This window comes from Taeniopygia guttata, chromosome 13, assembly GCF_048771995.1.
Source record: "Taeniopygia guttata chromosome 13, bTaeGut7.mat, whole genome shotgun sequence".
NCBI classification, from domain to species: Eukaryota; Metazoa; Chordata; class Aves; order Passeriformes; family Estrildidae; genus Taeniopygia; species Taeniopygia guttata.
Window position 1 is genome coordinate 10,913,633 of NC_133038.1, and position 14,818 is coordinate 10,928,450.

Consider the following 14,818-nt stretch of genomic DNA (forward strand, 5'->3'; position numbering starts at 1 on the left):
CACCAGGAGGAAAGGCAAAAACTGTGGTAGATCTATTTTAACCACAGGTCAATATCCTGCCTGCTCCTGAGCATATGTGGGAAAGGAGATGGCTAAAACATGTGAGAATTGCTTTAGCCACCGACAGCTTGTCAACTTTTGTTATTTGGGCATCCATAGTGTGAAGAGCAGATGTCAGGGAGCTAACTGAGCACATGTACACTGTGTCCACAGATATGCACCAGTGGTGCTGCCCACTGATGCCCAATGCATGCAGATTCCCAAGTCCTTTTCCCTTGGCTGTGGGAGACTCCAAGGGACTGTGATCTGCACTACCACAGCTGTGGAAGAATAATTCTAACCCATGACACCTGCAATAAGTTTATCTGTCTCATTGGTAAATTGCAGAGACTTTAAGTGGATTAACCGTGTAACACTAAAGTCTTTTTTCTGTGGGACAGGAAAGTGAATCTGACCACCTCTGCCCAATCAGCAGGAAAGCTGTTCCCATTGCAGGGCACTTAGCCTGCTCAGGACAGTGGCTAGTACAGGGCAGGGCAAGGTCCATGAACACTTTTAGCATGGGAAGTCATCTCAGTCTGCCAGCCATATCTGGCAACCCAGAACATCCACCTCCTTTTTCATTAATGCCAAAGCCACAACAGTGCATGTGTAGGAACATAAGGCCTGGAAGCAGACTGATAATCAAGGCAATCCCATCTGAAGGATATACAGACATAACTTTTGACCCCACTTCATATGGCCCTGACATGGGAAATCTATTGCCCTAACCAAATTTAAACACCACCATTCTCCCTTTCCCCTATCCACCTACCATGTGTATGTTTTATGGAAATATTCTATGTGCTTAGTGCCTTACCAGCAGTTTACTTTGTCATCATCATCTCTAAAAGGAACATGTACATGATGCAAGAACATCATTCTGGCTGAAAACATCACTCTTAACAGCTTCCTTTTTGAGTTCCAGATAAAAAATAGCTCAGTAGGATATGCCTCAATTATATATCATTTTCCTCTTTCTTTTTTTTTGAAATTATTGAAACTCAATATTCTAACTTTGAAAATATAATTAAAGACTGTGATTATGCATTCATGTAAATATATTGCCCATGTATGCATAATACAATGTTATGGTATATAAATCTATAATAATACAGACCAAACTATGGCTGTATCTTAGCAGCACATTATATACAATGCATATTCTCTATTCATATACATCATGTACTATGCAGATGTGGCTACCAACACACAGATCCTCCAGTAATACCAATTTTGCTCTTCAGTACCAACCATTTCTATATTTTCTTTAGTGACTGCTTTGAGTTTATCTTCCATGCGCTGCAAAGACTGCATAAGTTCATCATTTCTCTTCGTGAGGCACTTGTTCTTTTCCAGAAGAGGTTTACATTGTTTCTCAGCTTCTCGGACACGCTTCAACTGGATTGATAATAGCAATTAATAATTGTCATGAGAGATATGTGAATATACTTGTAATTTGCAATCTTGACATCTATTTTGCAATTATGACATAAAGTACACTAATGCTGGCTAAACTGATATGAAAGGAGTGCATTAAGATTTCTAGCTCAGGAATAAAAAAGCCCATCAAGAGTTCAATTTATCACTCTCATCCTTAAGCAGAGAAGTAGGAATATAAACAGGTTAAATAGCCAGGGTCCTGATTCAACATATAGATATAACCACAGAGTAGAGAATCAGATAAAGGGATCAATTCACAGTTGTCAATTCTTCCTAGACTCAGTACTGCACTATTTTCAACCTGATCAAATACTGGACTACAGACCTAACAGACATTATTTCATTTACAAGGTAAGTCTCACCATGCACAAGGTAAGTCACCAAGCACGTGCTGCTTAAAAGGAGGGAACAGAAGCATTCACACAGAAACCTACAAGCCTTTCTGCCTCGACCTCTGCTGTGATTTTCTACTCAGGTAATTTCAATAAAATTACTGTTTTATTCTAGGATAAAAAGTCCTCCTCAGCCTCCTGAGTGATTGGCCTGATGGATGGACAAGGTATATTCATTGCCAGCCTTATCCTTGAATCCTCCCCCTCTTTGCCCTTCCCCATGGCTCTCAACCTCCTCTGTCTGCCAGTGCAAAAGCTCACATACCAGTTCATTTCGCTCATCAACAAGCAACGTGTTCCGGTCTTCCAGCTTCCGAATGGTGGCATTCAGCTCTGCTATCCTCTTCTGGTTTCTGCGCAAGTCCTGTGCACGGGCAGCAATGTCACACAGTTACTGATTCCCTTCAAAATACATGCTTGGGAAGAGAATCCTTAAAAAACACACACCAGTCAACCTAAGATGTCATCATCAACAAATTATCTTTAGGGACTTTTACAGTACTGAATATGTTGGCAAATACTTCTTCCTAAATATATATATATATATCTGGTTTGGGGATACTTCAATTGAAAATTTTAAGCCATTTTAAAAAATTAAGAGAAAACAATCAAACAGATGATAAATTTTTATGACAGAGATAAAAAAGCCAAAATGTTCTAATTTTTATTGCCTTTTCCTGTAGATTGCTTCTATTTGCTGAATCACTACCTCAGGTGAAAAAGCCAGGACAACCCTTTCTGTATCAATTACATTTACTTTATTTCTCATTTGTATACATGTAAACATGCTTTTAAATATGCATTGCTTGTGTAAACATCTTCCCTGTAGTCACACAATGGGTAATTTGTGTGCTTTGTGAATGACACCCAAGGGCTGTCTGTGGGAAACAAAGAGGAGGCGCTTCTAAGGGTCTCACAGATTCTCCACGCCCAGCGTTTTCCTTGCCCCTCCCTGCTCATCCTTGTAATTCTATGTGCTTTTGAGGATGTATGTTACCCAGGTAGTGAGGTTCATCAATGATTCTTTCAAAGAGGCACTGATTGTTTAGGATATTTACATCTGTGACTAGAACAACCAATGAAAACCAGTAGTACAAAGTTTTGTCTAACTAGCATGCCCTCTAAATATTCTGTGGACATTAACTTGTCTGTGGTGAATGAGTGGGAATGTTTTCCTAGGGCCTGAGAAGGTATGTCAGCAAGAAACACACATCCATGCTACTGTTTTGCAGGGACCAGTAAAACCTGCATACAGGGCTGCTGCAGTGCTCTGAACCATCGCCAGCTCTTCCTGGGATCTCTCTCTTGGGACTGCTCATGTTGCACTCTGCCTCCTTCACCAAAAAGAGCTGTTCATCCAGAGCTTCCTTTTGCAGTTGCAGCTTCTGCACATAGCCTGTCTGTGTCTCCAGTTCTTTCTCCAATGAAAATATGATCCTGTCTTTAGCCTTGATCTCATCCATCTGAATGAAAGAAACACCAGAACAATATTACTGTGTGAAGGCAACAGCATTTCTCCAGTTCATATTGTATGATTTACTTAAGAGCAGTGATCACCCCTCAAATCTGCTCTACCATACTGCATCAGGCCTGTAAAGCAACACAATCTGAGCCATACCCATAACTTGGCACAGAAGCATATTCATTGAGCATTTTGGCAACACAATACACCTCTAGGATGGAGACTGTAAACTGGAGGTGGGGCAGGGGGTATCATTTTTGACAGTTTAAATTCCCACTTATTTTACTTAATTGTCAATTCTTGAATTCCAGTTTTCAAGCTAAACTTTCTACCATTACAAGCAGGTCCAGCTCTCCACATGACAGTGTGTCCTGGTTCTGGCCAGGACAAGGTTTATTTTTGCAATAGCCAGAGGTTATTCTATATCATCTCATGCCATTTTCTGGGGACGGGGGAAAGGATCCTTCTGCATGAGGGTAGCATGGCTGTGGTCAGGTCACAGACACCATGCTGAGCATTTTGCATGTAAGCTGCTTTCCTCTCTCACGTGCATATCTCATTGCTGTTTCCAGTCAAGTGGTCTTACTTCAATTCATGATCTCATCTTTACCTTTTGTGCCTCCAATTCTCCTCTCTAGCCCACTGAGGGAATGGGGAGTGAACAAGTGTCAGTATGGTTTGGAAAGTCTAAGTGGGAACAAAACTGGGACATTTCTAAACCGTAACACAGGGAAACAATGCAACCTGCACCTTTTCTGGTGTGGGCTTCTTTTTGTTCATTTTCCACAGTAATTACTGAAGGCTCCACCAAGTCCAACCCAAAAGATATCTCCTCTCCTGCCATGGTTTATTGTGTTTAGGATACCGCAACACAGGCTGGAGAAACCAAAACACTGCAAGTGCAGATGCAAATGCTCTTTATCTAACCCTTTGCACCTTTCATGCATTAATAAATCAGAGAGTCAAATCCTTATGGATTAAGCCAATCACTCTCTTAATTTAAGCTGTTAACTGCCATAACAGTGTTATAGCTGACCCACTGTGATCTATTTATTCCTGACAAATGACAGTGAGAAATCTGTAATACTTTTTCAAGGTGAGTTGCATTGCAAAGATCTGTTACGCAGAAAAAGCTAAGAGACACAAAAGGCAAACTCAGTGCAGCCTAAGAGAACACATGAACTCTTTTGATTACTGACCAGGCGTCGAATATCCCTTTCACTCTCCCATTTGATCTTGGAAATGGCCTCTTGGTGGGACTGATGCTCACTCCGAAGATCGCCTGCCTTGATCTTGTCGGCCTGGATCATATTGTTAAGGGCCTCATCTACCTGCTTTTTGGCAGACTTCAGTTCAGTAATTTCCTGCAGAAGCTTAAGGCGCTCAGAGTCAAACTGTTTCCTGGCCTCTTCCCGAGCCTCAATAGTCAGCGCTGTCCGTACTTTATCACTGCTCCCATCCCGCAGTGCACACAGTGCCGACTTCAGGCGCTGGATTTCACTGTCACGGACTTTCACCATTCTCGTCATCTCCTGCTCGTGCTGCTTGATGAGGTTCTCCCTCACAGCCTGCAGCTCCTTCATTTTCTCCTCATGAAGTTTGGCTTTTAGCTCTGTGATCTGCACGGTCTGCTTGCGTTGCTCCACTTCGCGGATACGCTTCGTTTCTTGAGTCTTTTCTCTTTCGAGTTTAGCAACCTACATTGAGATAAAATGAAAGTCATCTGCTGCCAATGTAACATTATCAAAACAAGCCCACCCAGACACATCCATGTCAAACTGAGAAAAAACCCCACTGAGACCCCAGACAATCCTCCACACCCCCAAACAAAATATAGGCCAGCTCCTGAGGTACTCACGTAGATTACACTGTCTTTACTCAAACAAAAACCCTGTCTTCTCCAGGTGTCTTGCCTCACACAATGATGCTACATGTACTTTTAATATTTCCTTACAAAATAAGACTCCGTATACATGTGTGCATTTGTCTAAAAGCTTTTCAGCCCAGCAGCCAAATTCACCAGAAAATTAGAGGGCTCAGAAAAAGCAAAATTCCTACAACTTTCACATACTGCCCCATTTGAGGGCCAGGGATTTCTCCGACTTGTAGCTCAGTAAAATGGAGTCTTTTCCACAGAAGCCACAGGACATCAGCAAATGTTGTAAGTTGGGAAAGAATCAGAGCAATTTTTTAGGAGAGTTGTGTGGCCTCTGTTGAATTCTCTGGTACTATTTTTTCCACGTGTTTGTCTTATTTAGCAGACACTTTTATTTAAAATCGAACTCTCTCTCACCTTAGATTTCTCCTGATGCAGCTCAATTTGAATGTCTGTTAGCTTAGTCCTGAGTTCCTCATTGGCAGCCTGTAGGGCAACAATCAGTGCCTCAGGCTTTTCGCCCTTGCTCCGTCCTTTTTTTGACATGTTTTTTTTTATCAGAGAGTCCACGTGTTTATTTCAAATATGGATTGTCATCTTTTTCTGATCCTTTCAGTGTCAGTTAGTTCAGCAACTATTGCGTGACATTCCTTAAGGTCCTAGACTCAGCTGCTTTGGAAGCCCTGTGAGAAATAAGACATACTATTATCTGTCAGCGGACACTGCATCTGGACCACTCACATGCTTACAGAAGACAACAGAGTACTCCCATCTCCAAAACACTGCAATTTTTGTCCGAAAACCTACAAGGCAGACCCCAGCACAATAATGCTTCTGAACACCAGCCTGGCACACCTGTGGGAATTCCGTGTTTGCCCTTTTCTGTTCTCAGAAAGAGGTGCTTTGCATGAAGACAGGCGTTCATTTACCATAAAGATTAGTGCTACCAAGAATACGGGACTGGAAGGGACAGGTGATTTACTCCAATCCTTGCAGTCTGAGGTAACCACAAACCAGACATTTTGGTCTCAAAGATCTACCAACAATATCATTCTCAACCCTTTCCCAACCCCTGATCCTCTTCAAGATCCTGTGCCAAACTCAAAGACTCTCTACAGCACTGCTACCATCTGCCACAAGAGGAAAAGGCAAGTGAAGTCCTCAATCAGCATTCCAGGTCTCTGAGGAAGCAGAAAACTAATAACATGCAAGGGCCTGTTCAGGACTAGAAATTGTCCCCATGGAGTGAGAAATGAGTGCCTATGCCTTTTGGAGGATTAAGATCCTAATTTACAAATGAGGCAAGAAATGACAGTATCACACTGTAATCTACCAATTAGGATTTTAACATCTGGTTATTAACAAATAAAATAAAATTCTGGATAAACATCATCATTATCCCCGTATTAATTTTAATTTTATAGCATTATTATTCCCATTTGTGGCCACTAGCTGAGAGAATGTCTGGAGACCTGGTATATCAGTTTGGTGATGGGCGACTGCAAAGAATAAGACAGAGCACAGTGTAGTGGTAGTGGTGAAACCTTCCAGCAATAACGATTAGTGCTCCAGTGCTAGATTCCAGGCAAACTTTCCACTGTTACTGTCAGGTTGCACATTAATTTTTAAGTAAAGAGACCTCCAAATATGAAAGACTGTTTATATAAAAAAAGACTTGCACACATCAGTGGAAGGAAGGACAAGAAAAGTACTTAATGTCCCTGTGTCCCATGAGGGAATTTTGAGGCTGTTTCAGTAAGTCCAACCAAACCATCATCTGAAGGCATTTCCTGCAACACTTTACTCACCCCTGTTCTTCTTTAGAACACTACATTTTTACAGCAGCTTAATACTAAGGCTGATAGAGAAAGATCACTTGTGAACTGTAGGCCACTTTCCCTGTCATGTTCCAGCTGTGGAGTGCTGTTTGTACAACTGAGAGCATCCACAAACCTTGTTTAGGCAGAAAAAGCATATGGGATCTGCCATCAGTATCACAAAGCAGGCAAAGTACAGTAACAAATCTCCTGTTATGTATGGTGATACAGTCAATAGGGAAACTCAGATGCATTTCAGAACAAAAGGTTCTGCTTCAGCAGTAGTATTTCCTTTCAAAGTCAAACGAGCAATCTCACACACTAAAAATTTCTCCTAATTAAGGCTGTCTCCCCAGTTAGTTATTACACAGAGGTACGAGCAAAACTTTTAGATGTAGTCTCTGCCCCGACAATCTTACAACTTGTTCAAATATCCAATTCACTTACTGTGAACCAAGTACTTTCCAAAACACAGAGAAACCTGTCCCTTTTCTAACACCAGATGCTGCTGTCCATTTTGACTGGACACCATGCTTCTGTACCACAGCCATCACAGTCCTTTACTCTTAATGCATCTCCCAGCAGGCCTCATTACAGAAGAATATGCAAATAGCTGTACATTTATAGCAAGTAGAAAGACTGCTAATTATGCAACAGCTGCCCAATATGAGAACCACCAAATGCAAGAGGCATCTGAAATAGCAAAACTCATAGAAAACACTTGTGTGAAATAACTTTACAGGAGAACCACTGCAAAACTGTTCCAGCCTCATAATAAGAAGTTCCAATCTTATAGAATAGATATCCAATTGCCTACCCAAGTACAGTTTAAAAAAAACATACTTGAAATATGAAGAAATGCCTGCAGCTGAAAACCACTTTACCAGTCTGTACAGTGCTAAAGTGAAAGGGACCTTCGCCATTGACTGGAACAGGAGCAGAAACAGGAGACCAATATGCCTGCCATGATACCCAAATCCATAACATGTACTTAGAGATGAGCCTGGGGATTCAGAAAAAAAAAAGGAAAAAGAATTCCATTTACTCTTGGAATCTTAATCAGCCATACTGCCTTTCATCTTGATGAATGAATAAATTAATGTACGCATGTTTCTTCTTGCTTTTAATGATGCCCTATAATTGTACCAGAATGCTGCAGTGATGGGTATTTTGGACGGGCTGAGAATTCATAGCTCTGATCTAAGAACACTTCAGCAGTGTTAAGCAGTATCCAGACTATTCATAATAACACAACCTAATTTTCTTTCCCAAGAAAGATACAGAGAAGCACCATTTAGCCCAATTAACTTTTAAATATAAAATAAGATTTAAAGTAATGCATAACTGAACAGTTCCCTTTGTTGCACAGGTGCTATCTGCTTTAGGTGTTTGTTGAAGATGGGCACGAGTACCCAGCTCTTATCTCTGCTGAGTAACCTCTCTGGTTTGGATGCCTGGGCTCTTTTCAGTGTCTCTCCAGCTCTCTTTACCACAGACTTGGATGTTAAAAGACACATACTGTAATCATAGGTGTGTGGCATACTAGACTGAGAGTCAAATGGAAATAACTTGGACTACAGTAGACAAGACTGCAGGACAAGCTGGAGAGAAGAATAGAAAATATTCACTGACAGATGTTGCATGATGAAGGTAATTGCACTACAGTTCAAAGTGGTGATTTATCAGTCCCAGGCACAGCTCTCTAGAACAACTGTGATTAAAAGCATGAGTTACATTATTTTAGTATTTCATCATAATTCAGCATGTCAACATCAACCCAAAAACTCAGCTCAGACTTGACAAACAACTCTTCAGGACAAATCCTCATCACCCTCTGATTTTGACTGCACAAAAATCACTGTATTGTAGTTAAGATTTCTAATCAACACCATAATAATTTTCAGGAATATTAAAATACCTTCTGAACTGAGCTCACAATATGCCTTGGATATGAGGCTCTACACAAGGAATATGGGATGAATCTGGTGCTGCTAGGCTGCTCATGCTAAAATTACCATTGGCCCTTGCTCTAAAACATGAACCAAAAAAACCCTATCCAAGCTGGTGACTCCATGGAAACAGTAAAAAGGGTACAGAACCATTATTGTTACCCGCAGCAAAACTAAGCAGATTTGTTAAAACAATATCTAGTATTTTGTGGCTAAAATACCATCTGTCTTTCTCACAGTTATCTTCCTAGAAGTTGGTATAATACAATGCACACTGTGAACACTAACAGTGCTAGAGAAAATCCTGCCCTATCCCAAAAGCAAGTGGACATTTTTCAGAATCAGTACTTTTCAGCATAAGATGCAAATGGATACTGACCGAAGGCTCTACTTAAGAATGGCAGGATTGTCAGAACAAGGAAAAGCTCTAACAACCTGCTCAGCTCACTGAAAAGTTGGGGGCCTAACAAAACATTTTAGTGGTTTTGTACTTTGTGCATTATTTCATGCACCATCTAAAAGACAAACACTGCAATTCATGGAGTTTATTGTATCAAGTTCTCCCTTTATTTGAATTTAACAACCCAACAAAACCCTCTTTTATTTAATTGAAATGCATATAAACAAGAAAACAACAGAGAGGGAAAGTTCATGCCCCAGATCCTTCTCCTGAAAACCCTTCCTTTTCCTTCCAAGGCTGTATGAATGATCACCCATCTTAGATACCAGAGGAAGGTATCTTATATTCACTACTAAAAATTATCGGATATTTAAGTAATTTCTCTCCTTAAAGTAGTAAGGTTAACTTTGGAAGTTTTTGCCATTTTTAGCTCAGCTCTTGATACAACCAATAAATGCACATTGGTTTCAGAACAGATAAAGAAAAAATCTGTACTCTGGCCTCCCACATTCACTTTTAACAACACAGACCTCTACAATGAACTGTTTTCTTTTTTTGAATACCTGACTTCCAACCAGATTACTACCTTCTCGCAGTTTCTTATCAACTTGCAGTTCAATATAGCTTCAAAAAACGTATTTTCTTCTCCCACTCTATTGCCATAAATGCCTTAAAGAACCTCATGTACACATTGCTCTAATTTCACGTGTCCTGTATCCCTCTTCCTTTTCTTTCCATTTTCTGTGAAAAGAATACGGATGTTCCCATTACCGAGGGAAGTTCCACAAAATCAAAGCTAGCAGCTTCTCTCTTCACATTAACTTCCTAGCAGAAATGTAAATATACCTTTTAAATTAGTCATTTCTATACATCTTTTAGACTCAAAATACCTCTAAAAATAAAAACATTACAAAAATTAAAAACATTACAGTTTTTTTATTTGCAAATTGTTGTGAACCATACCCTTCTATCATATGAGGAAAGATAGGTTCCTTTGTCATCTCTACAGGCTGTAAACTCTTTAAGAATGGTCTGAAACAACAGAAATCTTTTCCACCAATGTCACAGCTCAGCTGAGAAACAAGTACCTGTTATGCTTGGCCTGTGTCTCCCAACAAAACAATCCAAATGAAATCATACCATGCAGCACCACACGTGCTGACTCAAGTAGCTCTGCTCATAATGGGAAGAACAGAACTTGACAAATAAACAACTAGAATAAAGTGAAACTCATATTAAATCTAGAATTTATCCTTACAGTTTACTATTTAAAAAGTACCCCTGAAAACTTACAGGATGATATTTAGCTGAACTCTGCTACTTTATAAATGAAAGCTGCAGCTTCCGTTTGTATCATGATGACTAGGGCATGATGACTCCTCCCATATAAGCAGGTGCTGAGCTGATTTCTCAGCTGGAAAAGGTGTAAGCATGAAACACCACTCACCAGATGCACCTGAGATGCTGGTTCATACATGATATGACAAAGCACAAAAGGAATTAAGAGGTTTCAGTTATAAGGCATTCAGGAGAATGTCCAGTTTTTCATTAAAGTGGAAATCAGAAAAATATTCTGTGGTAATTTCAGAGAGATTTGAATAAGCATTAAGCTATTGTATATAATTTCATATAAATTTCCAAGGACAATGCTTAAATCCTCATTGAGTTCACCTAACATAGGCCACCATGTGGTCACAGACACTCACCACATATGCTAAGAAAACAGCAACATGTAGGTCACATTGCAACCCACAAAAATCCGTGACATAATGCAGAAGCGATCTGCAGGTAGCCTTTCTGGACATGGCTGGGGCAGTCATCCAACCACAGCAAAGGCACAGATGTTTGTCAGCTCTCCACTGTGCCTCTGAAACAAGTACTAGACACACACTATACTTACAGGTCTGATCTTGAAAGCGTTTCCAAACTAATTACGCAGTCTTTCCTTAAGTTACAAGCGACCAATAGTAACCAGCACAATTGTTCTTTCAGGTGTAAATAATCCAATCTTTTTTCACTGCAACAGTCCCCACATACTCTTTGTTCACCTAAGTCTTATTGTTACTGATCACAATTTCCTGTCAGCAAGGCAACATGAAAAGGGGATATTATTAAGAGCCATATTAAACAAGGCAGATCCTCAAAAAATGACTGCAGCTCATTTTGTTCATCATCAATGCACAGAGATGGAATAGAGCATCTTACAGAACCTTAAATCTTTCCAGCTACATTGAGGCTTGAAAGTAAAAAGTCTACCAGAACCCAGCATATATTTACAAATTAAAATAGCCAATCACCTCCTTAAAATACAACCATACACAACCATACATACATAAGCCCCACCTTATGTTCAATTCTTAATGTGCAGGATACCAAAGTTCTTACACAGATTATTTAGCTGAGAATGGCCTCTGAAAGCAGAAAGATTATCAAAAGCCACTGAAAGGTGACAGGGCCACAGTGCTCAGAAGGGAGGCTGAGTATCACAGAGCTTGAACTTAGGCTTGGAGAGGACACTGGAAATACCTGGCTCAAAATCATCTCCAAGGTGAGCGCCATATTTCTCTACCTTAGGCACTACCAAAACAGTCAGTCAGAGAGCAGGAAATTGGAAAGGTTGCAGTATGTCACTGACAGTCTACTCCTTTCTGCTAGGAGTTCTGCTGACAAACAGGGAATCCCAGCAGATCATCAAATTGCCATAGCCCTGGGAAACAGACAAAGTAAAAGGGGATTTTGCTTCCTGTGAAGCGAGGGTGGAACTGGCTCCAATCACACATCTTGATTATAATCACAGAGTATCTCAAGTTGGAAGGTACCCATAAGACCACTGAGTCCAACTCCCTGCTTCTCACAGGACCACTTACTACTAAACCACACGACTAAGAGCATCATTCTTTGATAGTCTTTGAACTCTGATAGGTTTAGTACCCTGACCACTTCCGTGGAAAGTCTGCTCCAGTACCCAGCCACCCTCTCAATGAAGCAGATTTTCCTACTGTCCAGTATGAACCTCCCCTGATGCAGTTTCCTTCCATTTCCATGTGTCCTACTGCTGGTCACCAGAGAGAGGAGATCATCACCTCTCCATCTGCTGATTCCCTTGAGGAAGCTGTAGGCTGTAGACTATGTTGAGGTCACCCCTCAGCATTCTCTTCTCCAAGCTGAACAAAGCAAATGTCATCAGCTGCTCCTCCTAATCCTTGTCCTCAAGACCTTTACCCATCTTGGTCACCCTGCTCTGGATCCACTCTCAATAGTTTGATGTCCTTGTATCAAAGTGCCCACGGCATCTTTTGATTGACACAGAACTACTGATAGAGTACTTGTGTCTTGTGCCCTCTTCAACAATGACTGTCACACCACTCACAGATTTCACCAAAATCGTACCTATTCCTAGAAAACCTTTTAAAATCACCAGATGTTCTGTTTGAGCCAGGTTGAGTACCATTTACAGCACAGCAGCCCTGGGTTTAAAATTCCTACACAGAGCAGTGGGCCAGATCAATAGAAACAAAACCTGAGTCAGAGCAGAAGCAATAAACTTCACACTATTGCCTGAAAAGGAACAAAATATTCTCCTGATAGGCTACCTTGATGCTTAGACCAAGCATGGTATCGGCACCACAGCAGAATCTGACCCAGCAAATCAGAGATGCTGAGAATGGGAGTCCAACATGTCACTTTACAGTGAGGCACAGAACAGCATCAGAATGCAAATGTTTTTTTAAAAGTGTACTTCTGGTTTTTGGGGTTTTTTTTTCCTTACAAAAGGTCAAATTAAATTTTTAAAATATATAAGTTTCTATGTTCCCAACCTATAAGGTATGAGCAGCATCTTTTAAATATTTGCATTCTCAGCAAAAACCAGAAACAGCCTATGAATGAGTATTCAGTGTCATAAGGTAACTAAAATGTAGGATCCAGATCTGTCCTAAGTGGCTATAATGAAACTGAGGAATGGCAATCCAGTAATTTAAGCATAAATTCCACACCAGTCCAAGAGGCAGGTTTCCTCCATCAGTGATTGTGAAAAAGGCATGCGTTGCATGTACAAAGAGATGCATTCTGCGGGGTCTGTGTTTGCAAGACAGAATTCCTTCTCACACATAAGCACGCTGGCGCTGACAGCCCAGGACACGTACAGGTGCAATTATGAACATTCTTCTAGGCAGGAAGCCTTGTGTGCCGCTGTGGGAGCGGTGGAGCGGGCAGAGATGCACCGCGAGTGGAAACGAGCGCAGGGAGCGCCCGCAGGGCCGCGCTGGCCTCGCTCCGTCCGGCTCCCCCGCGGCGCCGAGGCCCAGCCCGGGCTCCGCCGAACGCCCCAGCCCCGGAGCATCCCATCCCATCCCTTCCCTTCCCCTCCCTGCAGAAGCCGCCGCGCCCAGCGCCGCGCCCGCTTCGGGCGGACAATGACCGGCGGGCATACAATGGTGCAGGGCCGGCGGGAGCTGAGGCGGCTGCGGGCTGCGCCTGCCACACCTCTCCCGCCATCTCCCATCTCCTCTCCATCACCATCGCCGGCTCCCGCTCGCTCTCCCCTCCCGTCCATCACCTCCATCGCTTCCTCTCCCCCTCCGCACCGCCGCCCCGGCCCCTCGCAGCCGGCCGGGCATTGTTCTACCGCCGCGGGCCGCCGCTCACCGTGCCGCCAGGGAAAGACGCCGAGCGGCCAGGGATGAGCACGGCGCATCCATAGTCCTGCCGCCGCGGCGGCTCCAGCGCCCGCACCGGCCCCGCCGCCTCCCGCGCGCCGGCGCTGAGGGCGCGCGCCCGCCCCGCCGCCGCCGCCGCCCCGCGGCCGAGGCTGCGCCGCCGGTGCGGGGCTGCGGCAGCCCCGCCCGCCCCGCCGCAGCTGCGCCCCGGCAGCGCCGCGGGGAGCGCGGGCCGATCGGCCGGAGTGCTCGCGGCGGCCCGGAGCGCGCGGCTCCGCCGGGGCTCCCTACCGGCGGTGACTGAGCCGGCCTCTGAGGGCAGGAGGCCGCAGCCCGCGGACCACGGTCACTCGAGGCCTCCGGAGTCCCCTCAGGCTGGAGCTCGCCCCAGGCCTCACGACTTCCGAGGGACACACCTTATCACTGGTCTCCAGTTGAACAGCACGTCAATGGCCACAATATTTGGGAGTGTGACCTTCATCACCCTGGGCTCCACCTAGCCAATCCATGTCTTTCCAGCATAGAGACAAGAACACTGTGAGGAAGCAACAGCACCAAATGCTTTGCACAAGCGCAAATAAATGACCTCTTCACTTATCCACTACCACATCAACCCCCATGCAGAGAGCCAGTACCAAGTTTATCAAGCACAATTTGCCCCTAGTGACAAAAATTTTATAAATGGTCTCATTGATGTCCTCGGGTTTGCATGGAATTAGGACAGCTCTTGCAAAATACATCAAGATCCAGTTTTACTGTTTTAAAACCATCTACAGTAGAAA

General features: G+C 43.0%; 1 protein-coding gene across 3 annotated transcripts in view; it reads right to left on the reverse strand.

Annotated features, from left to right (window-relative positions):
• Positions 1–14,189, reverse strand: part of JAKMIP2 (janus kinase and microtubule interacting protein 2) — a 36,122-nt gene extending 21,933 nt beyond the window's left edge. For 2 of the 3 annotated variants that reach the window (XR_012058069.1, XM_002191746.7), the window contains exons 1-6: positions 14,026–14,164; positions 5,630–5,895; positions 4,536–5,033; positions 3,128–3,337; positions 2,140–2,238; positions 1,294–1,440 (exon numbers count right to left, since the gene is read on the reverse strand). Coding sequence is in view for 2 of the 3 variants with exons in the window: in XM_002191746.7 (XP_002191782.1) it covers positions 1,294–1,440; positions 2,140–2,238; positions 3,128–3,337; positions 4,536–5,033; positions 5,630–5,758 (1,083 nt within the window). In the remaining variant the exon portion in view is untranslated. Of the gene's footprint in view, positions 1–1,293; positions 1,441–2,139; positions 2,239–3,127; positions 3,338–4,535; positions 5,034–5,629; positions 5,896–14,025 lie in introns of all 3 variants that reach the window. The other variant, XM_041719016.2, reaches the window with a different exon arrangement.
• Positions 14,190–14,818: the final 629 nt, after the last annotated feature.